The sequence below is a fragment of the Colius striatus genome, chromosome 3 (genome assembly GCF_028858725.1).
Source record: "Colius striatus isolate bColStr4 chromosome 3, bColStr4.1.hap1, whole genome shotgun sequence".
Taxonomy (NCBI): Eukaryota; Metazoa; Chordata; class Aves; order Coliiformes; family Coliidae; genus Colius; species Colius striatus.
Genome location: NC_084761.1, coordinates 12219689 through 12246311, shown reverse-complemented (window position 1 = coordinate 12246311; position 26623 = coordinate 12219689). Strand labels below are relative to the sequence as shown.

Here is a 26623-nt window from a genome sequence, read left to right as displayed (position 1 = left end):
ATTTTTTCTCTGTTTTTGATATTTTTTTCCTCATTTTCAACTATTTGCCCATGAATTCTCATCTGTGTAGTGCTCCTATCTTGTCTCCAGCAGAATCCTGATTTCAGTTTGGAATTGGGACTCTGATTTTGTTTGCCTTTATAAAAGCACGCTTCAGTTATACCGTTCTGGGCTGGCTTTTGTCTCCTTTTCTTTATCTTTTAAAGTTAGTATATTATCAAATGTGACTTCCAAAGCATGTGACTTAATACTTCTGAATGAACTCATCAAGACTGACTTAAAACAATAATTGCTGTAAGTCTTAATGCAAAGTTGAAGCTGAGAGTACATTAACAAAAAGCTTTCATTCTTGCACAAAGTTTTAATTAGCCATCCTGTTGATCTTTCCAGTTCGGTGCTTCACAAAGGACTCAAAGCTTTCCTTTATGGAACAGTGTTTCCCTTAATTTGATGGAGGGTTTTTTTTGGCACAAGAATTCAGACAAAAAAAGGTTCCAGTAGAAGTATGAGGGGAAAACAGAAAAAGGAAAGAAATGCTCAGTTTCTGTATGTGTATGTATATATATCAACAATATAAAAAAGTGTCACAGTAGACTATGGTATCACATACTATTTCTGGATTATAATGGATTCTTAAACCATACTTCACTGCTCTGCTACTGCAATTTACTAATGTTGTAAAGTAAGTAGCTTCTAGGGTAAGAAGTCAAAAGAGGAAGCATGCCTGAGAAAATGCAGTTTTTTACCTTTGTTCAAAGTTGCTTTCTGCTATGTTTTTGTTTGTGTCTGCAGGGACATCAATATTATTACAAAAGCACACTTCTATGGCAAGGATTCTTTCTACTTGGCTTTGAAGTAACACTTGCATAAAATAGGCAACATATATATATATATATGTATGGAAAAAGAGTTCCAAAACACTGCCAGACCCTACATATTTTCTCATAGATAACTGCAAAGAGTAGAACTAAATATCTTGTTATCCTTTCAGTACAGCTAACTGTAAGATTGTGCAAGTTTGGGTTCTAAAGAAGGAAAAATTATTCTTTTTTGAAGATGTAAAAAATCAAATCAAAACCCACAAATGAATTAAAAATGAAACTGGATTGATGGTTCTTCAGAAGAGCATGTATTACTGAGACCTGCTTTCATGGGTCATAGTTGCTACTGGTATTTCAAGGTGGTTGTGTGCAGCGTTTTCTCTTCGGCAGTTGTGTATGACTTTAAGTATTTCATCCTTACATGGTTTATGAAGACACAGTAGAAATAGCAAACTAGCACAACTCTCACAGAACAACACAATTTCTGCAATATTCATCACAAGTTCATTCTTTGGAGTTCCAATGTTCTTCTGTAATTTGAATGTTGTCCTGAAGAGAATCATAACATTGTAAAATAGACGACATATAAATATCATTATGCTTATAACGTAAGCAGCGGGGTAAGTACGAAAGTGCTGTTGTAAGGTTAGAGCTTCAGCAGGTGCTTCTTTAGTGAAGAGAACAATAAAACAGAGTATCTGAAGAAACGATGGGATTCCAAATCCAAAGGTGAATTTAACAATCTCATATTCAGGCCTTGCAAATAATGGGTCTAACTGACAATCTGTTTCCAAGTGATAGTTATCTGTGCCAACCAGTACTGCCTCAGTGAGTGACAAACAGAAGGCATATATAAGAACAAATCCAACACACAATATGGGTCTTTGGGTTGCTTTGTGGAGAGCAGTCCTTGGTGGAAATCTCTTGAGTAATAGTATGAGAAGTGTAAAAATCCAAACACACTGAGAATTGGAATAACTGAAGTTGAAAAAAAATGACAGTGCATTACATGCAAGGTGAGTTGCTTGTAAATAGTTGGGTCTAGTAATGACAGTAAAGGAGAAAAAAATCAGTACGATATTGCTGATGGAGAAGTGCAGAAGTAGTAAGTCTAAGTTTTCTATGACTTTGTACTGCAGATAATTCTTTGTGAAAACAATCAAAATACATATGCCAGCTATTAGTCCTGTTGGTACAAAAAAGGCAATGTAACAGTGCATAAGTCTTGATATGATGTTTTGCGAAGCTATGAAGGCTTCGATTTCTTCTGGGGAGACGAAAGACAAGTTCTTGCTTGGGTAGCTGATCCATGTCATGTCGAGAGAAGTCATCCTTCCTTCCACACAGTGCTTATTTCCTCTTCAGTGGAGTTTGAAACTGGAGTGGAAAAGGAAGGTGAAACGGGTTTTAAAGTACAGTTTGTAACATCTGATATCTGTGTACTAAATATTATATGCAGTCAGGATTATGCACCCTTTGTTCAGAATAACTGTTGTAATTTTTGGGGTGGATTTTATGCTTCTATGTTAATTTCAAGCTTACCTGCTTGATATTCTTAGCCAGATAAATCTGCTTTTTTATTTTTTATTTGGTTCTTACTGTCAACACAGCCCCTTTTCCTCTCTTGATGCAGACAGGACCTTACCGCAGCTCAGCTTTGTAGACAACAGCCAGGATTCAGTGAGCTCATGTTGCCTCTAGAATTAATGGGAGAGTTGGCTGTTTGGTGGGTGAGGAAGGAGTTGGCTCTGTGCTTAGGTGGAGCTGCTTTTCCTCACCATCTTGCCAAAAAAGGATAAGGCAGTATGCAGGGCAACTCCAGTGTGTGGGTTGCACCCACAGCCACAAAATAGCTTCACTGTACTGTTGCAAGGGTGGGAATTTGGTATAATTTGAACCCAGCTGACAGTCTCAGGGCTCACACCGCATACTGAGGAAAATGCAGAGATAATCACAATATGAGGCAAGAGTCACATTCTTTTCTTTGTTTTAATTTTGCTTCTGTTATGAAAAAAAGCCTTTCATAACTGCAGTGTACACTGAGGAACCCATATAAAATTAATGGGAATTTAAAACCTGTTATGAACAAACTGCTTTTGCACTAAAACTTCTTTATACATTAATAATACTGTCATTTTTAGATGTAGCTGTTGCATAGAACTGCAAAAAATAATGTTTTTCTGCATGCTTGAATTTGAGAAAATGATTACTGGTCCATTATAAGCCTATTGATAAAGTTTTAGAATGGAACATTTTTTACAGCTGAGTTATAAATTCCTGAAAATAGAGAATTTTAAGAATAATATGGATAGGCTGTTAACAGTAATGGCTCTGTGATATGTTGGTATAATAATTCTGCTGCGATAGAAATGTTTGGAGGATCCTTTTATAAGCCAAACAGCTTTGTAGGAGAACATAATATGTACTCATGAAAAATTGAGTGCAATAGATAACGATATTTTACAGACCATCCAATAGCATAATTAACTCAATTATAAAAGAAAATTTCTGTATACCTTGTGTTGATTGGTACAGAAAATAACTTTTAGTTACAAAGGATAAATATTTTTTAACAGAACATAATGAATTCACTATGCATAATGAATTTTGAATATCTGACTAAGCATGGTCCTAAGTACTGGGAAAAGTTAAACATGGGCATTTTTACAATGTGGAATGTTGTTTTCTGGAAGAAAAATCCTTTATTCAGAAGGATTTCAGTTGTGTGTTAGTTACTTTGGTGTTTTTACTTTGTTCAATTGTATGCAAAGGTGGTCTATACAAGCAGTGTACATAGAACATCATGCAAAGACAGGACAGTGGAGTTCTCTGTATAGCAGTTTCTCTACAGTCATATTAGTAACGGGAGTGATATATTTAGCTGTACACAGTGCATTTTCTGTAAAGGGATTCTAGTGATTTTTTCACTCTTAAAGTGAAAGTAACTTTAAATTGGTAAAAGTTCATAAAGATGCATTAATGTTTTTAAGCAGTGTTCATTATAGATAAGTCAGTGTCTTAATACTATTTGACAGTTCATTTATGGCTGTTACCTCTGACACTACTTCATATTTCTGATATTTCTAATCTCTCCTCAGAATTGGAATTCTAATACTGGTTTTAATTAGAAAAGTTGACTTATCTAAGTGGCTTTGATTAAGTGTGTTTATAATCTTATATATAATTATAATTTAATTTCTAGAAAACTGTGGAGTTATATTTTCATTCAGCAGTGTTCTTTGTTCCCTTTAAAGACAGAGTTTCTTTCTGTCTAGAAAAAGTTATTTGGGAGATTCAACTATGGGAAGGACTGAGGTACCCAGGGAAGATTTTTGTGCTGCAGGTACACTTGCAGGAGAGGAAAAGTTGGCTGGTCAAACTCTGACTGTGTTCTAACCTCTGAGCTGGAGTATGCCATGTTGGAAAGTGTTGATGGGCAAGTCTAGTGGAAGTTAAGAGTCAATATAATTTTGAAGCATAAAAAATAGATTGTTAAATATGAACAATCTTAAGAAAAATTGAGTGAAAATATTTTGAAAGATGGTAGGTGTTGGGAGGAAATACTATTGCAAAACCTCACAACTGTAGTCAACTGATAAGCCTTTTGTATTTCGTGATACCAGTGATTTTCCCCCTTCCAGATTTTAATTTGAAAGTATCTCTTTTGAAATAAAGGTGATCAGTTTGATTTTTAAGTTACATTTTATGCTATTTTTGACTCTATGGCTAAAGATGATTTACTGTGCTATTCAGTCAGCTGCAGGCCCAGAGCTTGATGTTCCTTCTGGCTTCCTCCTGCTACTTTCATTTCTCTTTATTATTTCCTTGAAATCTAAAGACCATGTGATTCTAACTTCTACAATTCATCTCTTCTTAAATCCTCAGGAGAAATCTCACAAATGAAGGAAACTGTAAATAAAATTTTTGACCTTCTGTTAGAAGAGATATTTGAATCTTAATCTAGTGAAGGATTGGTACTTTGTGATCGATAGAGAATGTGGAATCACTTGAGTATCTCCAGAAAGCATGTTATCATCCCACACAGTATCACAGAATCATAAAATCATTTCAGTTGGAAGAGACCTTTAAGATGATCAAGTCCAACCACTAACCTAACATTGCCAAGACTGTCACTAAACCATGTCCTTCGGCACCTCATCTTTTTCATCTGCTTCAGGAGGTTAAGAAATGTTTCTATTTTGAACTCTTCCACGAGAGTCTCTAGTGCTACCTTCTAGTTCCATCAGGCCTTTTGCAGATCTGAACATTTCAATTTAGTTGTGACGCTGTGAAGGTCTCCATTATCTTCTCAGCAACTTCTATGTCATTGCCCAACTAGCCATGCTCCCTGTCCTTGCAGAGAATCTCAGATTAGCTTAGAAACATTCAACTTTTATGGTAGCAAAGGAAATGAAGGACGTAGTTTTGGCTTATGACCTTACATCACATCACAGGAAAAAGAAGACACCAAAACTTGTTCAATTTTGCCTAGGATCTGGCCTTGGTACTGATGGCATGTTCATCTTTGACGATAGCAAGGTATTTCTAATTGTATTTAGCTATGCTTTGGGTGTTTAATGCAGAGGAAGGAACGTTAGACTTAATGCAGCATATTGCAGTAATTGCAACTGATTGTATAAGAAAGGGCATCATCTTGGTTTCTCTTTCTGTATTGACCAGTTTGCATGTTGTGGTATTTTAATGATGATCAAGCACAGTGTTACGCAGAGGCTATCAATGTGTTTAGGACTCATTTGCCATAGGTGTCAAGATGGATGTCCGAGATAGTTTCAATTGGGTTACAAGTCTCACTTATAACCACAGAGAGTTATTTAACATTGTTGTTGAACAATAACAATTATATTAATATTACTCTTACTCTCCACCTAGACTTTTTTATTCTAACATCTTTTAATTTACTCATCTGAGGAAGAATTAAAACTGAACAAAAGTAATCTATTGACCTAGAATTAACGTACTTAGGAGGAAATAACAGTGCAATTATATGTGTGTAATTATAATCAGTGTAAGTATTAAAATTCTGACTTAAGGACAAATTTCTAGGTAAATTATTTTGAAGGGAACTTAAAAAAAAATCACCATAGTATTACCTATGCAAACAAAATGTTACCAAAACAACAAACTGTTTGCAGCTTTGCTATACTTAGTGTGAGCATAATGCTTGCTTGAATCCAGTAAAGTGTTCATGACAATTAAAAGTATCTCCTAGTAGTTTATAGCTTATTCAGAAATATTTTTGATTTGGCAAATAAGATTAAAGTTAATTCTGTAGATAATGGGTTTTTTTTTTTTCCCCTCTTAAATTCTTCCTGGAAGTTCTTATTCTGCTTTAAAAAAACCCTCAATAACAGTGATAATGTTAGACTATTTTCTTATTTGTTTCTAGTGTCTCAGTAAGTAGTTGAAAGAGAGCAAATGGCAAGTTTGAGTTCAGATTGTGGTAGGAAAGGCTTGTGTTCAGATGACTGCAATCAAATATGCCTCATACTTCATACAGACTAACACCTGTACATTCTTCTCTCTAACAAGGTCACACTTAGATACATATTTCTAATATAAGACCTTATCCTATAATCTAGGTGGGTTTTTCTTTTTTCTTTTTAATATTTTACCTTTTCATAACTATTTCAGTGAAATTTGAGGATACGTAGCACTTTACAACATGTATTGCTCATCACCTCACGAAGTCTCTGCATTAGAGTTTTCTAGCTGAGATTATAAATTGGACCCTGCCAGAAAATTATGCCTCCTTTGCACCCTCTGCAGCTGATTGATTGAATATAGGCACAGATGGCATAACCTCTCTATACGTTGTATACATTGGAATGGATCACGTCAGAGAGCCTTAACTGCTCATCTGTCATGTAAAGCAACTCTTACAAATTGTAAGCGTTTACAGTTTTAAAACATTCCCAAAGTGTTGCCTTCATTCCTTGCCCTGAAATAAATGTATGCTTAGATTAATAATGAGATGAAGGAGCTCCCAACTTTTGCTGTGGTAAGATAAACATAGATGTAAATTTTAATAGAGTTTTGGTAATACGAATTTAATTTAAAATAAAGAGATATGTTCCATGGGAGCAGCAAAGCATGTGTTTTATTTCATAATCTCCATGCAGCTAACCATTTCTTGGGTCAAAATACTTTGAGTATCCATCATAAAAACTAAGGAATTCATAATGTCCTTTTTCTCTGCTGTGAAAAAATCTGGTATTGTCTCGGTTGTTGTATGGTTCTTGCATTTACTGCAGGGACATATATTTTGTTTCAAAATGCATGTAATGTTTATGCTTTGCTTTGTGGTAGAAGGGGGAAAATCCTTTTTTGGTGGAATCTGTCATCCTAGAGTGCAAACACATTTAGACCCCAATTATTATTATTTTTTCATCCCAACATCCTGTGACGTAAATGGATATTGTTATTTCTATTTACTTACTGGCAACTGAGAGTAATATATAATAATATACAGTATGTCAAAGCTCACATATATTGAAGCTATGGCAGAAGCCAGACCTGTTCCTGTTTCTCTTAAGGTGAATTAATGAGGGAAATTTGCAATATGCTACTTGCATTATCTTTCCCTGTTTTGTCAGGCTCAAATATTTTGTTCCTTCTTTACCTCTGCTCCCCTGACTTTGTTTTAATTGACCATCATTTGCATGTTATGAATTTGTTCCATACGTGGCCTTGCTTCCCCCCCCACCCACCCTGTTTTCTGACTATCATCTACTCTGCCTTCTGTGTCAGCAGTTAAAGCAAATATGTTTGGGTTTTTTTGCTTTCTGAAGCACAGTGAATACATTACCTTCAAGAGATGAAGCTGAGCAAATGAGCATAGTGTTCAGAGAGCAATTTTAAAATAGCAAGTTGTAAAAAGTCTGCTTTCAGTACTGAGAGGACTGAGTCTCTAAAATTTCATTGGTTTTGGTCTCGTGTCTCTACTTTGATGGTTGACTCCTGCAAACAAAGAGCTTAGTTTTAAGGAAACTTTTCGTTTATTTAAAGTCTAGAAAGAAGAGCTCCTAAAACACGGAGTTTCTCACTGGCAGCCAGAAGTCTGCCTCTATAAAAGGTTTGGCAGGGCAGCCTTTCTGTGTTCTGTCACCATCCTTTTTAGAAGGAAAATATTCTTTCATCCAATCAAAAAACAATACACACAATATTCCTTGTGAAACTCGACTCTTGCTGTGCATGTCTTTCATCAAACCTTGAAAACACTGCACATCATTTAGGGGGTGAATTTGCCCATTCTGTTTGTACTGCGTCTGTCAAGATAAAAGATGGGGGGCAGGTTGTGGTATATGAAAGACTGAAATGTAAAATCCTATCTTAATCTTTCTTATAATGTCAAAATCCCTACACGTGGGCATGTATTTGAGGTTGTAAAGATTTCAGAAATCCTGCCCTTAACTTCCGAAAAAGTACCAGTTTCTGAGAAACTGAAAGCTTTTATTTTTACTTTTCCAGAAAATAAATGAATCAGCAGTAACTGAACATAATCCCTGAGCAGCATTGCTGACGTGTTTCCTGTCCTATACAATTGCTGCAGTGTGCTTAGGAGTATGAGACTATGTCCATCCTTTAACAGACTTCAGCGGTTGGAATCTTTTGCTCAGACCACTGAGCTGCATTTCATCATCTAGTTACCGTTAGTTTTAAGTACTTACTAGAAAACAGCCTTCATAATTGCACTGTTTAATACTCTGCTTCATTATACATTTCAACTTTATTAGAAATTTCAGCTTTCTGAGGATGTTTCCCAAATACAGTATTTTACTTTGTGTAGTTCAAATATTACTAAAGAACGTAAACCTAAAAACTTTAAAATTGTAACCTTAGCTTCACAAATTGAGCCTCATGTGATGAATAAAACATTGCATATTCAAAAGTAATAGAAAGCACTTACCTTTTCAAGAAAATGCTCCACAGGTACACAATGGGCTGAGACTTCCACTGTGAGTAGTCAGATGAAATATAATTATTGTTTGGTGCATATAGTCCTTTTTATTTATGTAGAAAGCAGGTTGTATATATTACAGTAAGTTCTTTAGCTGCTGTATATCACGATGAAAAACCCAGATGCTCACTGACTACAAAAACATACAGTTCTGCGAAGGAAACAGGAACTTGGTTCAAGTCGTTCAAACTATACACGTTGCATGTTTAGCAAACCTATGGTTTTATCATGTGACTTTAAAGTTCAAATTATCCTCTACACAGAGGTATTTTAGAACAGAAAAGTAGTGTTTGTCCCTTCTATTTCTAAGTATCTGAGGCCATCCAGTGGAATTTTTTTCCCTGTTCATGAAGTAATCCTACGCGTATTGGCCAGCCCTTGCAGCTACATTTTTTTCTAGTGCGCTGTTTTAAGTGCTTGAGGTCTAGAAAAGGAAAAGCCTGTTGAGCTAGCACCAAGCCAAGCCACTTTTTAACAAGACAGAAACCTGACACAAAAGTAGTGCATGTCAAAAATACTAGTATCTCTTCTTAAAAATAGGGTGTATTTCTGTTTTTCTATGGGTCCTGGCTCTTGGAACACTCCTGGTGTTGTTCACATGTAATAAAATATTTTTCCAGATGCTCTGCAACAACCATGAGATGCTAAAAGACAGGAGTTTGAGTCTGTAGTATATTTTGAGTCTGGCTCAGCATCAATCTTCTTAGTGACTATGTTGAATAGTGTTCTTAAAACCTCAAACATAAATGAGCAAGAGCAGATTGGCTCATGATTTTTTTTTTCAGTGCATGTATCTTTTGTGTCTGTAATGCATTGCTAACAGCATGTTTTCTCAGCAGCACGTGGGGAAGAACAATTTTATTGTATTTTTTTAACAATCTGCAGTGGCTTTTATAGGTTTAGGAGATAATTTGTGAGCGGTGTTTCATCAGTACTCTCTGTTTTCATGGCATCTTACTTGTTGCACTTTAACAAGCTTTATTGAAAAATATGTAGAAAGAGCCAAAACACTTTCTTCACAGAAATGAAATTAAACAAATGTGTAAAAATCTAGGTTTCAAAATTGGAGTTTTGGACTACCTGGAGAAAATATTTCAGCACCAGGTTCCACATGAAGGTTAGCACTACTGCTCCAAATACTTCTTTTGAAACTAGTAGAGATTCCTGAGTTGCAGCAGTGGCCCAGAGACATTTCAGCTTTCTGATGGAAGGCTTATGTTCTTTGTGAAGTAGCTGTGCTCCAAAACAGCTCTGCAGTAGTTCAGTGGCTCTGTCAAATGTGGTTTCCTATGAGCTTACACATTATTCAGAATTTCAATAATCTCTAGCATAGTAGCTTGTTGGACTGAGTAGATTGTTTCCTGTTTATTTGCAGTAGTTTCTCCAAACTGTTACTGAAAAGCTTGGATAAAGCTGGTCATGTAGTATGGCTTATTTGCTTTTGAGGTATACCCATATCCAGGTTTATTTTGTTGGTATTAATTTCTCATAATTAAGAATGGTAAAGAAAAAATACACTTTGTAATCATATCCAAGTTGGCCATTTTTTCTTCTGCTATTTTCCATGAAAGATGCAAATAAGTCTCACCTTATTCTTTCTAGGACATGAGGCCGTGCAGAGCTCACAGTGAACTCTATGTAAGCATGGTCAAATGATTGGTTTTGAAATTGCAATAAAATTCCACAAAGTATGCGGTCATCAACTGGCAGACACTAGCTGGACTTTTTAGCTTCCAGAATGGATCACATGTGCACATAAGGCAATGCTAAACAGAGATACCATAGGGTTGTTGCTGTGGTCAGAATGGGCATGTGATTGGTAACTGTGGCTCTTGTAGGGGGAAGGCAGGGAGTAATATCATTTCTTGGCTGGGAGCCACAAGCAGACAACTGGGCTTTGTACTTGTTTTAAAGTTTTATTGGGTGGATGTACACAAGGATATGTGGCTGTTGTGATTATTAGTAATATAAAGGCAAATCAATGGCTGCACTGAAAGTTTAATGAACATTCAACCCACTGTTTGCAAAGGTGTAAATTATTCTGAGTTAATTAGCATTCCGGGAGCAAAGAGTAACTGAAGATACACCCTGGCACAGTAGTGTGAAGACTACATTTCCTGTTATTCAGTAACTGCTTTTCTGACAATTCAAAGTGTAGTAAAGCAAAGCTCTAAGGGAACTTATCCTCTGTATAACCAGAAAGCCCCAAAGAGAAAAGCTGGTTTTTATGCCTTCCATTTTTAAAAGAGAAAAAATAATCTTAAGAGAAAGCTTCATACTTCAAAATTATGTTCACATCTACAAACATTATTTCATACTTTGACTGAAACCTCATTATTCAGCGGTATTTAGAGGGCAGGAACACTTATTGTACTTGGAATCAAGAGCAAGTAGCACATTACAATTTCAGAATGTGTACATAGATTCAGAAAATCACATCAGAAAGCACCCTCATTTTACAGGTGGAGAAGCTTGGCTACCGATAAATTTATTCTTCCAAGTTGATGGCATAAATCAAGTTCCAGAGAAGAAATGGAGATTAGCAAATCGAAAGTTCCCACCCCTATATTCTTTATTCTGTTTAGACCATGCTGATTTTGATCTTGATAGCTGCAATTCTGCCTTAGGTCTGAGGTATCTGAACCTCAGATAATGCCGTGCTTTTGGCAACAGCTCACTATGCTGTTATTGTCACAGTTAATGTGCTACTAAAAGAAAAGTCAAGATATTGCTGTTGTGTGACCAGCTGTGTCCTTCCTTAAACAATAAACCAGTTTATTTAATTTGCTTAAGTGATCACAGGGTGCAAGTCATATGAGAACAGCGGCAAACAGACCTTTGCATAAATGTTTCATGAAACTACAAAATAATGATGGTTAAGTGGCTGTGTTTGGGATGATGCATAATTTTACTGTTTTTATTAATGATTTATGATTTCTTAGTGATTAGTATGTATTGGTATACATGCTCTCAATGGAAAAGGTTGATGTATGGTAATAATGTTTCAAACAGGGTGCAGGCAGAAAAGGTGGAAGTTGCAGAAGTTAAATAATCGTGAGGTGCTGTGGCAATATTTAAGAAATGGCTGGTAAGACAATTCCATTGGTCATCTATAGTGTGCTGTGATGAGCAAAAGTCTTGTTTAAACACATCTTTCTTTTCCTATGGCAAAAGAAATATACCTAATACTGAGTGACAGATATTGTTAGAAAGAAAGCAAATGAGACACTTCTCATTTGACCAAAAGCAATAATTTCTCTTAATTGACCAGTATTGCTGATGTGTTTAGCAGACTACAGATCCCCGGCAGTAGATTTAGTTTGAAGTTAAGTCTCTTTCTCTCACATTGTCTGTATGCCAGATGAGACTTCTCTGTCTTATCTAACAAACACCATTCAATGTTTCTGACTTGTGGGAGGCTGAAATGATGAGAATTCAGTATTTTTATTCTCTGGTTTAAAGCAGATTCATCCAGTAAAATTTTATAGAGATAGCGATTCTGTCTTGCTCACCTTCCTTCTGAATCATCATGATGAGTTGTTCAGCAGAGAGTCGCAATGCTCAGTTGAGTGGTAGAGCTCTTGAGTTCTCGGTCAAAGTCACAATAATGCGGGAAGGGAGCAAGGGCTGCAGTAAGCTTGTAGTTAGTCTGAGAATTGCAGTGGATTGCTCTTGGGTAATGATTATTGTTAGGGAGCTAATCCTGCATGTGAAGCCTGAAGTCTGTTTTTAAACTGTGCTGTTGTCTTCTGCTCCTGACTAACATGTCTTTTCTTGACTTTTTGATGTAAGGTTATTAAGAAAACTGTCCTTGTCTAGTATGATAGGATTGTTGTGGAATATTAGGTGGCTGTTATTGCCTGTTCACCAGTGTATTATGATGAAAAGCAATTGCTGTGTTACTGGAATTCTGAATAGTGAAATAGCTCACAATTTTTTTTCCAAAGGTATTTTTAATGAACTACCATGTATTTCCATCTTATTTTTTTCCTCTAGTGTTATGTAACAACACTATAACTTGAGTGAGAGTTAGTCAAAGATTATTTGATTGCCTTCAGGGGCTGAGTTTACGTATAAGAAGCATTTCTTTGTGGCATTTTTACACCTTCAGGCTACTTGTATTTATGCAATACCTCAAGAGTCCCAGGAAAAAAATATTTCAGAAGAGCATCTATTTTAGATCTTTTGTTCTATAGATGCCAAGGAGCCAGTAACTCTGTACAATTCTTTTGAAAGGCTGTACTTTTTATTTTATGTATGTTTAGTCTTTTTTTACTGGACAGCAAGCAGGTTTGTATCCTTAATTAAAACACCATGGAATATTAGGCCTTTGACATAAAAAAGGTGTGGAAAAAAAAAAGGCAGGGAAGTTGTTCACAAACAGAATAACTAGCATGAAGAAAGTTAAAGGCATTTTATGTATGGATGAATTTTAAAGTGAAAAAAGTTACATGTCTTTATTGTGTTATATTCCCTGCATATTTGGTTTTGGGATGGGTTTTTTTTTAGTTTCTGTTTTTTAAATGTAATTCAGATGCTTATGCTGATTTATAAGATATGTGAGGCCATGTGAATTTGTAAGATTTGATAGTCTCACTGTCCCTGCTTGGAACTCTCTACTCAAATAGAGATAAAAAAAAAAGCACAAGTTGGAGATGTGTATAGATAAGCACTGATATTAATGATTACCTATTACCTCAGAGGCCGGTTGTAAATCAACATTTCTTCCTTTTGTTGTAGAATAAATTCTGTGCTGTTTGACTGATGCCTTCTTTTCTCAGGATTGCTTGCTCATGATTCACTATTATTGATCTTATATTGGCTTATCTGGGCATTGTTTTTAATGTGAGTTGTTTTATAAACAGTATTTTATTATTATTACTATACAGTAATGTTTCTATCCATCACAGAATAAATTCCTCAGTGTGAGTTGATCATCTATGTAACTCAGCTGTGAGAGCTCAAAAATTGCCTGTATTTCCACATATTCCCTTCTATTAAAGGGCAGAAAACTACAGTGCTCTAGAGCTGAAGGGGAATGGCACTTCCTTTGATATGTTGTTTATCATCAACTACAATTACTAGCATCAGGTGTTTTATAAAACTCTATGAGAAACATGCTTTTAAAAAAAATATGTCTTTCTTGTGAATAATCAAATCTAATAGCCTTGTTAGGTATCCTTCTGTTAAGTTCACACTCAAAATTAACCACTGCTGAGATTTTGTTTCTTGCAACAGGATTTTCTCTTACCTGTCTCATCTTCACAGCAGCAGTTTGTTGTAGAAGCTGTAGTTAATTTTGTTTCTTTTTACAAATGCTTGCAGCAATGCCCTTACTCCCTGCAGACAAGACCAGCTGGTACAAATCTGTGCTTAACCAGAAACTGAGAATGATTTTTATTTCTTTTTCTAATGATTAACTTAACTCCTTTAGTTAGTTTTACTCATCTTACTGCTTTTGGGAACTGCAAGAATATTCTTCTAGTGACCACCAGATGGAGTTTCTCAAGCAGCTTTGATAACCTAATACAAGAATTAGTTTAAAAATCATCTTTTAAAAGTTTTGGAAGAGTCGTGGAAATTCTACCAGCTTCAAAATAAATTTTAGCTTGAATATGCTGACATTGTTGCTAAAATTAGATTTTTCAATTAATTTTGTAATTGGTAGTAGTATTGGGTTTGCATACCAAAGTTAGAGGGGCAGGTGGCTGCAGGAGTGTCTTCTCTGAGAAGCTGCAAGAAGCTCCCCTTATGTCTGATAGATGCAATGCCAGCCAGCTCCAAGACCAATTCTGAGCCCTGGGAGAACATAATTAAGAAGTAGGAAAAGTTGCAGGACAACACCAACTGCAGTGAGATAGAGGAGTGAGAATGTATGAGAGGAACAGCTCTGCAGATACCAAGGTGAGTGAAGGAGGAGAGGAGGTCTTCCAGGCACCTGAATAGAGGTTTCCCTGCAGACTCTGGTGCAGTTCATGGTGAGGCAGGCCCTGCCTTTGCAGCCATAGAGGCCACAGGGGAGCAGAGATATACCTGCAGCCCAGGGAGGACCCTACACTGGAGAGGTTGGGTGCCCAAAGAAGGCTGTGACCCCATGGGAAGCCTGTACTGGAGCAGGCTCCTGGCAGGACCTGTGGACAGAGAGGTGCCTCTGCAGGAGCAGGTTTGCTGGCAGGACTTGTGACCCTAGGGGGACCCATGCTGGAGTCAGTTTCTGAAGGACTGCCCCCATGGAAAAGACCCATGCTGGAGCAGTTTAAGAACTTCAGCCCATGAAAAGGACATTACAGAAGTTCATGGAGGACTGTCTCCTGTGGGAGAGACCCCATACTGGAGCAGGGTAAGTGTTGAGGAGTTCTCTCTGTGAGGAGGAAAGAGATGGCAGAGACAGCCTGTGATGAACTGACCACAGCTCCCTCTTGCACTGCTGGAGGGGAGGAGGTAGAGAATTTGGAAGTGAAGTTGAGCCCAGGCAGAAGGAGGGGTGGGGGGAAACTTTTTAAGACTTGATTTTATTTCTCATTACTTTACTCTCATTTAATTGGTAATAAATTAATTTCCTCGAGTCTAGTTTGTCTGTGACAGTAATTGGTGAGTGATCTTGCTGTCCTTGTCTTGACCCATGATACCTTTGTTCTATTTCCTCTCCCATCCAGCTGATGAGGGAACTGACAAGCACAGCTTTAGTGGGCACAAGGAGTTCAGCCAGGGTCAGCTCACCACAGTAATGTGTAGAATTTCCTATTGAGATTTTAAAATGTAACAAAATTGTAACAAAAAGTTACAACAACTTAAACATCTTTTTGTTTCAATTGTAACAATTGTAACAAAAACACTTTTAGAAGATTTACTTCTCTGGGTTTGAAGGTTAACTTTATCCAGAGTTGAGCACTTAGTTTCTCTGCATTTCTGTGACATAATTATTCCTACTGTTGGGTAATATCTTTACAGGTGCAGATCCTGCAAGGCGTCTCTAACTGTAAATCTGTTCCTTTTTCTTACTAGTCCTCTCTACAGGTCTCTGAGTTGGGAGTATTTATGCTGCTGCTTATTTATCTTCTCATATCATGCATTATCAAGTACTTTTAAACTAGATAACAGAAAGATAACAGATTATCTTTCTGGTTATAAATATTATTTGTTTTAAATAAATGTGGTAGGAAGGATTTTGGTAGGATACATTTATTTAATTCATAAATACTCTTATAAGAATCTGGTGTCTTTAAAATATTTTTCTGTCGGGATTTATAGTAGCATAAGAGTTCTGCCTGCTGTAGACTGAATAATTTTCACCATTCTTGTGAGTGGAATTAAAAAGTTTCAGTTCTTTAGAAGGGAGGAATATAAGGAAATCATGTGGACTTCCAAGGAAAGGACTTGATGGGAAGAATGTAGAGTGATGAAGTAGATAATAAATCCTCTTCTATCCCGATGTAAAAAGAATGTATTCAGCATATGTCAAACTGTTTTGATATATAATGGAAAGCAAAAGGAAATACAACAGAGGAAACATTTCACACTTCAAATTTGTTGCCATGGCAGTCAGCACAGCTGGTTTTGTTCATTTAGCTTGCTTTCACTTGGAAAAAGTACTGCATGAGATTATTAAGAGAAACCTTGTGTATTTCTTAACTAAGAATTTGCAAAAATTAATCTTAGAGCATATGTTTCAGATTCATCAGTGTGTTGGGCACTGTACAGCTGCAGAAACTTAGGAAAATGTCAGTACTCCTCCAGGTCCTCAGCTTACAGCAGAACTGAGAGCAGCCCTTGGCCTAGTTCTGCTTTTGATTCCTCCTACCAGTCCTGTGCTGCTGCAGTGAAGCTCATGAGAATGTCCTGGCCTGAACACTGTATTGCTTTAATTTTTAATGAGCAGTGATAAATAGGGTTTAGCTATGTACATAGCCAAAGCATGGAAATTATTGAATTAAATCTTAATTAAAAAAAGTGTTACTTCCCCTGAGTTTTCTGATAGTGGTGTCATTTTTCTTTTCTTTACAATCTTGGGGCTGTTTTCCTGTTATATGATAGTTAAAGTCCTATTTTTTCCAACTGTTTCAAAACATGGTTCTCTCCAGTGAAATCTCCTCATACTGACAGAAGAGGGCAGATTCTGGTGTCATGTTGGCCCGGTTTGTACTAGTGTAAACCTATTGACTTGGTTGCACCTGATGAACCTTTTCTACTTACATTTAAAAAGATCAGAATTTGCAAGCCTGTAGATTTGTTAACTTGTTGCTTATTCACTAACTTGATTCTCATTTAAGATCCATCAAGTCTGTGTTGTATAAAAGGGGTATTACTAATCCAGGTGAGAAACACAGACTTCATGTATGATGATGATAACTTAAAGCTATGAGGAAAGAAGCATCAGAAAATCACTACTCTGATGCTGGCTCTCAAGTTAGAGTAACTGAAAATAATCTTTAAACCTTTGTATAGAAGTAAAAGCATCTTGTCAGACATTAGATTCTGAGTATATGATGTAATATTGTAACTTCTGTTTTCACAGCTGCTGTTTTCATTGTTTTCTGTCTGAGACTTAACACTCAGAAGTGCCTTGGACTAATGTTTTTGTTTGTTTAGGAACTAAACAATAACAATTTTAAGATTTTGGTTTTATGCGCTGATTTCCTACACTTTACAGAAAATTTAAAGGGAACAAACCAGTAATTTTGAAAGTATGGCCAGGAAAATATTATGGGGTAAACTAACTGATCCATGGTGAGTCATCTTTTGCTTATATGAAGTGGTCGCTGTAATAAATTTATTATGAGGAATGTTATATTCTTAAAGTTACATTTTCTTCAGGATGCCAAAGGTAAGGGTTATTATATTAGGTTGTTCTGGGAACCAAGAGAATTTCTGCAGGGAGCTGATTTCCGAGATCTCATTTGTGGGAGAGCAAAGAAGAGGAAGTGACAAGGACATGGCTGATGTATGCGTTAATCACCAACGTGTATTTCTGTGGTGCAATGTTACTCTAGCTTATTAGTTTCAGGAGTCTTTATGATGAAAAAAGGAGTGCTAGTGTTTTGGTGGTGTGCCTTTTTGCTTTCATTCCCGTCTAACTTCATGCTTATAAATAAGACTTTAATGATGTAAAAAATATGACCTGGAAAATTTGATAACATGTCTGATTTGACACCCAAGTCATGCAATTTGTTATGTTTTAATTCAGTAAAACACATTTTTAACCTTGTCTGACACAAGTTTTTATCAAGACCAAAAAAAAAAAAATCACATATTTTACTGACCAGATACACTTGAATATTTCTACTAAGAATGTATTATGAGTCAATAGTTACTTTGTGAAGCTTTGCAGAAAGTCCATTTCTGTAATATTTTGACATAATATTGGAGGCCACATCTCTTCATTTTATTTCATTTAATTTTAATAGAACCAGACATTTTCTAGTGGTTGATCACTTTCTTTCATTAACTAAAATGTATCTTCAGAGATCAACTCAATTTGATTCTCAAATAGCAACTTCTGAAACTAGGAACTCTGCTAAGTTAGTCAACAAGGACTTGTTTTGAACTAGCAGAAGCACAGCGCAACATTTTTCTTGGTTCATTGATTTGTCTGAATTGGTAGTTCAGCAAGAGGGCCATAAGCCACAGATCAACTCAAATATTAAGTTTAATTTTGTGAGAAAACACCACTGTTAATAATGGCACTTAATCAGTGCTTACTTTTCAGTATACAGTATATACATACAGAAACACAGAGTACACCTTACTCTTCAGAGACTTACATTTAAATGGTACACTTCAAGAAATAACTTAATAAATTCTCTGCAAATTCTTTTTACATCAGCAGGTTCATTTTTATCTTGCATATGTACAGTACTCATATTTATTTAAATGTGAAATAGGTTAAGTCCCTATTTACAGTAATCAGAAACCGTCAGGTATTTGAAATGGAAGGGTCCCATAAAATTCTTCTGTGTTTGTGATACCATGTATTTCCTTAAGTATTTTACTGACTTGGTCATTTACTGTTCTTTATATAAACATTGCAGAGCTCTCAGTTTTTGGGATACCACTTTTTAAGAGATACCATGTGATGGTGCTGAAATTAAGTACAGAATTTCCTTAGGAGAACAGCAGCCAGACAGCTCCATGGCACAGTTTCTTTGAGGCAAGTAATATATGAAATTAACTCTTAAAAAAATGCTGAATGGGTATCAGTCTTGTTCACTGAATTATGAAAGTTGCTTGTCTATGTGATTGCCACCACATTTAGTTTATTTTCAAGGAATCACACCAACATACTTAATTCTGCTGCAATAAGAAAGATTAAGAAAAAAAAAATCAACATTGAGATTTCAAGGGTGAATGATATAAACCTTATTCTTTCTCCATCTCTTAAATAGCAGCTTCCACGCTACTACAGAAATGCGTTTGTAACGTCAAATAACTGAGCAAGATTTGTGTCATTATAAAGGAGTCAGTCTAATGAAGTAAACATGAGTGGTGAATGGTGCCAAGTGTACAAGCCCAAGTATTGTCGGCAACAGAGGAGCAAAATGAAAATTACATAGCACAGAGAAGTCGAAGATGAGAAAAAAAGATAAAGAGAAATGATAAGAGTCATGATCTGAAACTGTGAGCTTGGAGAAAAAAGGAACAAATAAATGTGAGAGTCCTGTTAGAGACAGCAAGTAAGATATCTAAGGAGGAAGAAAAAGAAGAAAGCAACGTGGAAGTAAAAATTGGACTTAATACTGCCTGTTCAGCCACACTGATCTGGCAGTGTCCCAGTTCTGGAAGCCTCTGTTCACACCAGATAAGCCAGTTCCTCTCTGCTGGGTCAGAATTTCTTTAGCAGACTTTACGCGAGAGATCAAATCTGATGCATTAGGAAACTCTTAATTTTCTTCAGATAGGAAGAGGAGGAGACTCTTTGCTTGACAGTTATAAGGGGAAGATTTCTTCAGTAAGCACTTCTATAAAGAAGTGACCTTGAATTGCTCAAGACGTGTAGAAATTTACAGTAAACCTATCCAGGGGGGAAAAAACCCCATCCAAAGCAGCCATTGTCATGTCAGCATAGAGGCACTATGAATTAGTGTGTGGATTGGACACAAGAGTAAAGGCTACATTCCTTAATATGGTTCTTACCAACAGTCTAAAACTGGATGGATGTAAATGGATGTAGTTGTGCTGCATAGTTTTTGTGTGGAGAAAATGCCAAGGAAATAAATGATTTAGTGTATGGAGTTTGAGGGTTTAAAAAAGAATAATCTGAAAAGCTAGGAAAAGGAGTGAAGATTAATGGAGAGTCTTCCACCTGGATGTTGGTAACTTAAGAGATGCTTGTATATGCAGACGATAAGCAAAGATGGTTATGAGAAGTAATCACTTGAATAATACTGAAGAGAAGGGAAAAGATCTGAAAAGGCTGTTTTCCACCTGCTTCCCCTTGTCCTATACGACCTGATCTAGGTGGACCTGCTTCTGCAGGGGCATTGGACTAGATGATCTCTAAAGGTCCCTTCCAACCCCTACCATTCTATGATTCTATGTCTCTATGCTGACAAGACCAATTATCGGATGATTCTGTGCTATAAGCGATGGTAAAGGTTCAGTTCTGGTTTTGCTCTGTAGTTTTTCTATACCAGAGGCTTGAAAAAAATTTTTACTAGTTACGCGGAATCCGAGTTATGTTGTGACAACTTCAGCAGCAAAATGATTCTGCTGTGTTGCAGGCCCAGTGACAAAGATGTCTTGCTGCCCCAAAACCAGGAGAACATGAGTTTAACTTCTACCCCCTCTTGCAGCAACAGCATAGGAATGGGTAGTTCTTGGGGTCACTGTTTTGTCATTTGCTGTTGTGGGTAAGCATTAATTTGCTTTCTGCAGCATGTTTGTGTTTTTTATGTATTTCATATACTGAGTAAAATTTGGCAATCTGGATTGCATTTCTTCTTTCCTGCTGTGAAATACAGAAACTGTACTTTTACCAAGTATTCAAGAATCACTTTGAGATACATAATTTCTGAGAGGTCAGCAAAAAGCTCTGATGCTGACTAGGATTCCCATGTAATACTCTTATTTTAAAATATCTTGTATGTATTGAGGGATTTTGTATGATTTCCAAACCTCCACTGATGCCTTAGATTCAAGAGATTTAAATTTATTTCTTGCAAACATATCCCTTGAAAATACAAAATGTTAATCATAAACATATTTATTTTTAAGATAATTACTCTTGTTACATGAACATATGTGGACCATAACACTTAGCCAGACAATCTTTACTAGTTAAATCTTGATTTAACCTTGTAAACCACTGTGTCCTTCATTTTAATATGTGGAACAAACATCTCTCAGTTCCCTTAGAATTAGTTAATAAATATTTCTGAATTCTTGAAATGTTTTAGGATGCAAACAAAGCACTGGAAAAATAAACCACATTTTTGTTAATTGTTACAGCTAGAAAAACAAAAATCAATTTACCATCAATGTTAAAACTTAAGTTAGTTTGTGCGAGAAAATAATTTCTGGGAATGGTAAATTAGGCTTCTTTTAGAGGGGATTCAGTGATGGAGAGAGAAATTAAATAATTTAATTTATAATTAACATTTACTATTTGGACATGTATAACTGGATGTTGTGATCTTTAGTAAAGATCATCTATATCATCTTCATTGAAAAATGCTATTTACTTCATCAAGGATAGCACTATCACTTCTTTGTACAGAACACAAGGTAATACCTTTTTCTATACAAAATACAAGGTGCTGTGTCTTCAGTCAAGACTTTGATAAACTTAGTGATTTCTTCAGGCAGGAATATTAGAGCGATGAAGACAGAGCTGATGCTTTTTGTAACCAATTCAGTGCACTGAAAGTATTAGATGTCACAGGTATTACAGCACACAGGCTAGAGTCTCACAAGATTTCAGCAACAATTAACTACTTGAAAATTAAGACTGTTTCGTTTAACTGCAATTGAAAGCTCCTTCTAGCCTCTTGGCTGGGATGCTCACATTAATGACTCTGTGTGTGCCAACACAGCAATATCACAGTCTCAGTACTGGTATGCCAAGTACTGCAGTAACAGAGCACCAGGGGGGATTTTTCATACCTACGTCATAACTTGCTGTACTACTGTGCGTTCATGAGAACACGCTTGATTCCCACAATGTATCTTTTTAAGCAAACGTCGTAATTTGTTGGGAAAATTTTTGTTAATGTATCTGTAGAGCAGAGGCATTACAAAGCTGCTTGAGAAAGCCAAGAATTTTGATAAAATCTTGGTAAAATGTAATATTCGACTGTAACTTTCATCTGTGACTCTTCCTTGTGCGGTAGTAAATGTGCTTACCAAGAGAACAACGTAATAGGGTGTCCATAACGTGAACTGTGTGCAGACTGTGGCAATCAAAAGCCTGTGCACTGACGGATCTAATCGTCCAGTGTCTTGATCCAGTGGTGTAGCCTCTTTGCGTATTCGCAAGATCAATATAAGTGCGTACAGTACTGCAATCGCCGGTACCACATACCCGATAAACACCATAATGGCATCTGCTGCTTCTTTGTTCTGCATCTTGGAACATTCTATTATTTTAGTGGATACGTGATTGCAGACGTAGAAGAGGAGAGATGAAAAGCTTGTAAGCATGGCACCACCCCATATGAATCCACAAACATGTTTGGTGTTGTACACACTTGACATGTAAGTTCTAGGTAGAGCACGTTCAATGTAGTAGTCCAGACTGAGTAATGTGGTAGAGTACATGGTAACTAAAGATGAGACGTTGAATAAAATAAGTAAGGTAATATAAACTTCGTTGTTAGAATTCCAGATGGCCCATTTTGTATTGGCAAGACCTAAAAGGTACATTGGTGCCAGAGCATTGATGATGAGACCAGCAATGGCAATGTTGACGAAGTAAACATCTGGCATAGTCATAGTAGCTTTGTTATAAAGATTAACTAGGACCAGCAAGCCATTGTAACAAAGGCCAATTGGGAAACATATAATGAGGTAGAGTAGGGAAAAGATGGAAAGCACGAGGTGGAAGTCATGGCAGAGGTGCTGGTCCTCACTGTTCTCTGTACTGTTGTTTAAGGTTTCACAGCTCCACATGCTGATTCTAGCTTTTGTATCTTCTCTGCTGGTTACCAGCTTTTCTGTAGGGAGAAATAATGAAAGTATTGTTAAAATACTGTATTGTAAGTGAAATGCAGTGTACAATGAAGAAAATATTTTAAATGTAGAGATAACATGCTTTACATAACTGATCAGTTTAAGGTCTGTGACTAAAATGCCTTTAGATCTTGTTAGTCTAGAAGAAAGTCAGCTGTGATTCAAAATTTCATGAGTCTAGTAAATGTTCTGAAGTTTTAATCTAAATAAAATTAGCGGCAAATGAATTGATAGGGGACACTCAACAGTGGTAAATAATAAACTGTATCTCTTTGAAGTAAGTTTCCATGTAATATATATGAAGATTAGTACAATGTTTCTTAAAATTATTGAGCAGTACCTGTTATATAGCTAACAATGTATCAGAGTAGCTGCTGAAGAATTGAAGGACACGAGCTGAAGCACGAATCTTAGCAATGAGACAGAGTGGTCTAAGGCATTAAATAAGCTTTCTCTTGAAAAGTTAGTTTCTTAGGAGGCACATCCAAGGCAGTATAGTGGATATATTTTGGATCACTGATAAAATTGACAAAGACTAGAGGACACTGGAAACTGAGGTGAAAGAGGTTTCTTTATAGGTCGGTTTGTATTCTGACTTCCAACCTACAACCATTTAGTTCTGAAAAAAAACAATGGACCTCTGTAGTCTAGGGAACCTAATATCAGGGCTGCCTGACTTTCCAAAAGCAAGAATTAGCTATCGTTTCCTCTCAAAATAGCTTGAATTCTTTAAAAAAGTATGCTAGTATCAGCAGTTGTTGCCCATCTATCTTTTCTTTATCATTAGTAAGTAAAGAGATAACATTTTAACTGAACTCAGCAAACTTCAAAGCAATCATGAGAAGTCTCTTTCCAAAATGCAGAAATAATCTCTTAAGTACAACTCAAAACATCCACAGCCTTGAAATCCTGGTTATTATTCCTGCCAGCCCATTTCTGGGACAGCACAGAATTTCTGCAGCAGGTGATTTCCCATGTCACGTGTGCTCTTGACACTGTCACATACCTAATGTTGTTTTGTGTGTTTTTCTTTTAGCACGTACACTAAAGTCTAAGTACACGTACCTGCATTCTTTCCAGAGACAGAACAAGATTTAATCAAATCCACAATAAACATTGTGCAATTAAAATGAATGTTACTAGACCAGCATGTTGTACTCCATGAACCATACAGCTAAATTACACGGTGTGGGGTTTGTAAGCATATGGATATGTGGTTGCATCTCTGTAGCGCTAATCCTTTGTCACTTCAGCCATGGTACAAGCATTTGTTCTAGATTCATGTCAACTTCCAATTTTTATTTCCCACTGCAGTTGTTTAGTTCTAAATACCGTAGCCTGTGCCAGAATTCAGGCCAAAAATGCAGTAATTTTAGCTCGCCAAACATTTTATTCTACTCTCATATGTTGGATTTCCTCAGATAAGTGGCATCGGTGGCAGCAGCAACCTTGTTGTTTTCAAGATTTTCTTTCACCTCTGTGGAAAAACTTTGTTTTCTCAAATCAGTTCTTTAGCTATAGTATTTGCTATGAGTAGAAAGTGTAAGGTCGTCATGTTGTTTTTCAATCCTCACACAATTTTTGAGTGCTCAAAGAGCAGTTTACTTTCAGGATGCATCTTTTGGTTTAAGTTTTTAAGAAAGAAGAAGAAAAGCTGTTTTGCACAGGCAACCAAAATGACATTTCATTGAACCAAAGCAACAGACTGGAACTAGATATTGCAAATATATGCATTACAGTGAGTGCAAGGTTGACTAAGCACAGGCATGGGTACAATCAAGTAATGCCATTATGTAGGTTTATCCTTAAGCATATAGCTTTGATTACTCCAGCCCAAATTACATCAGCCACTGAATACTCATCTGTATATTGTCTCAGATCAACAGTCTTTGCTACCATGCTTCATAGAGCTGGGTAATGCCTGGTTTCACAAGTGTTTTTAGTAATTGCCTCTTTTTTCTTTAAGTTCTCTAACTGCAATTAAATAAGACAGTTCTGGTGTAATGATAAAATGGCAATTCATTGTGTTAGGTAGGAATCTTATGAAAATTACAAAACTTACCTTTGAAATGAACAAAAATAAATGTCCAAAATAAAAATATTTTCTGAACAAGTTTTGTTGATGACTTCTAAATTACCAGATGAAGTATTTTTGCCACTACTGTAGAAATTACCCCTTTTTAATTGTTACTTACCTGTGACGGCAATGAACCTGTTTGCTGGGCTGTACAGGCCCAGCTCAGCATTTCTTACCCAGCCCTGTCTTTTGTCATTTTAAAGGCGTTTTTTTCTTCACAGACCACGTCTGGGTAAGTCCTTACGATGGTGCAGCAGTCTGACTCGGTCCCTCTGAACTACCCCCTTCTGAAGCAAGCAGCAGTTTTGCAGTCCCAGGTTGACTGTTGCATAAGTGCCTGCTGCAGCCCTCTTGTTTACTGTGGCCTGACTCAGCCTTCCCCAGTGCTTCCCCTCCTCTTGTCTGCTTTTACGCCTTTATCTCACTGACAATCCCAACCGGCACCCCAGGGGCAGCGCGGCCCGCCCGCCGCCCGCACCCGCACCGCACCGCACCGACCGGCCCGGGCGCGCCGCCGCTTACCTCCGCTACCGCCTCCGCCGGCCCCGCGCCCTGGGTCAGCGGCGCAGCGGCGGCGGGCGGCCGGCGGCCCAGCCAGCTCCCGCGGCTCCCGGAGGACATGCTGCTCGCCCCTCGGCAGCCTGCTGCCCTGCCTGCGCTGCACTTGTTTGTCTCTCTAAGTTACTCACAAGTTTCTGCTTGGCTTGGCAGGCGGCAAGCCCCTCCCTTTCTCTGTTTACAGCCAGTTTCAAGAAACGAGAGGCTGTGCTCGGAGGGGAGCGAGCTGTTGGGTCTAGGTCGATTTAGTCTCTGTCTGGGTTTCAGATTTACTGCTTAAAATATACGGGCTGTCAGAGGACGCACGTTTGCGGTGGGATCGTCATCTGCGCTGGGGTTCTGCGGGGACATGGGAGAGGCCATGCCATTCCGTGCAAGTGCAATCAGCCGCTCTCGTTCGAGAGCGTGGGTTTTATTTTTAACCTGGGATGAGGATCTGTAGCTTTGAGGTTTCATTTTTATAGGCCACACATTCTAAACAATCAATATTTAAAAAATACTACAAAGTGTACAGGTGCTGCTTGCAAAGGTGAGCTAGCTTGTAAGGCAAGCCAGGAAGAAAAGTTTCTGAACATTTACTTTGTATCCAGAGGTTGTTTTGAAAATGCTTTTACTACAGGAGCCTCCTTTAGTGAGGTACTGGTTAGTCCATTCTGTTTCCTTTTTTTGAACAGTTCTCAAGCATGTTTGGATCTCACTTTGCAATTAATGCATATGAGAGTAGATACTCTCTACATATTTAAAATGGATCATTTCTGAAAGAGCTTTTTGAACTGTAGGTTGATAATTTATCCCATGCTGAATTTTTTACTGTGGTAGTTCTGTTGTTTATACGGAAACTCCTCAAACTAATGAACTGAAGTTATCACTTTCTAAGTGCGTTTTTAACTGATAGAGTCAACCAAAACTGAAAGCTGTCTTACGTTTTGGAAATAATTTGTCTTATTAAAACTGAATTTGTCCTAATTAAAAATGAAGCAGATGTTTATGGAATAAATACCAGAGAGTCACTAAAAGTGGTTACTC

The 26623-nt window shown here is 37.0% G+C and overlaps 3 protein-coding genes across 8 annotated transcripts in view; 1 reads left to right on the top strand and 2 right to left on the bottom strand.

Annotated features, from left to right (window-relative positions):
* C3H7orf50 (chromosome 3 C7orf50 homolog) overlaps positions 1-26623 on the top strand; it is a 128990-nt gene that overhangs the window by 24568 nt on the left and 77799 nt on the right. The gene's annotated exons all lie outside the window — the stretch shown is intronic.
* Positions 1032-14275, bottom strand: LOC133625124 (uncharacterized). Of its 3 annotated transcripts, XM_061992825.1 has the most exons (4): positions 14051-14275; positions 12312-12426; positions 8749-8795; positions 1032-2198 (listed from the first exon to the last, which is right to left on the bottom strand). In XM_061992825.1, exon 4 carries the CDS (start codon positions 2150-2152, stop codon positions 1133-1135), a length of 1020 nt encoding a protein of 339 aa, XP_061848809.1. In that variant the 5' UTR covers positions 2153-2198; positions 8749-8795; positions 12312-12426; positions 14051-14275; the 3' UTR covers positions 1032-1132. The 3 variants fall into 3 exon arrangements, with proteins under 3 accessions (XP_061848809.1, XP_061848807.1, XP_061848808.1); XM_061992823.1 differs by lacking the exon at positions 14051-14275 and having other exon boundaries at positions 12312-12708; XM_061992824.1 differs by lacking the exons at positions 8749-8795; positions 14051-14275 and having other exon boundaries at positions 12312-12708.
* GPR146 (G protein-coupled receptor 146) overlaps positions 20983-26623 on the bottom strand; it is a 49143-nt gene continuing 43502 nt past the window's right edge. For 2 of the 4 annotated variants that reach the window (XM_061992244.1, XM_061992243.1), the window contains one exon: positions 20983-22946. In XM_061992244.1, coding sequence (XP_061848228.1) covers positions 21898-22902 — 1005 coding nt within the window. In that variant the 5' untranslated portion in view covers positions 22903-22946 and the 3' untranslated portion in view covers positions 20983-21897. Of the gene's footprint in view, positions 22947-25157; positions 25457-25561; positions 25851-26623 lie in introns of those variants that run through there. The other 2 variants (XM_061992240.1, XM_061992242.1) reach the window with 2 other exon arrangements.

Excerpts from the sequence above, each read along its gene's own strand:
- LOC133625124 (XM_061992825.1), bottom strand. The coding sequence starts at position 2,152 with ATGACTTCTCTCGACATGACATGGATCAGCTACCCAAGCAAGAACTTG.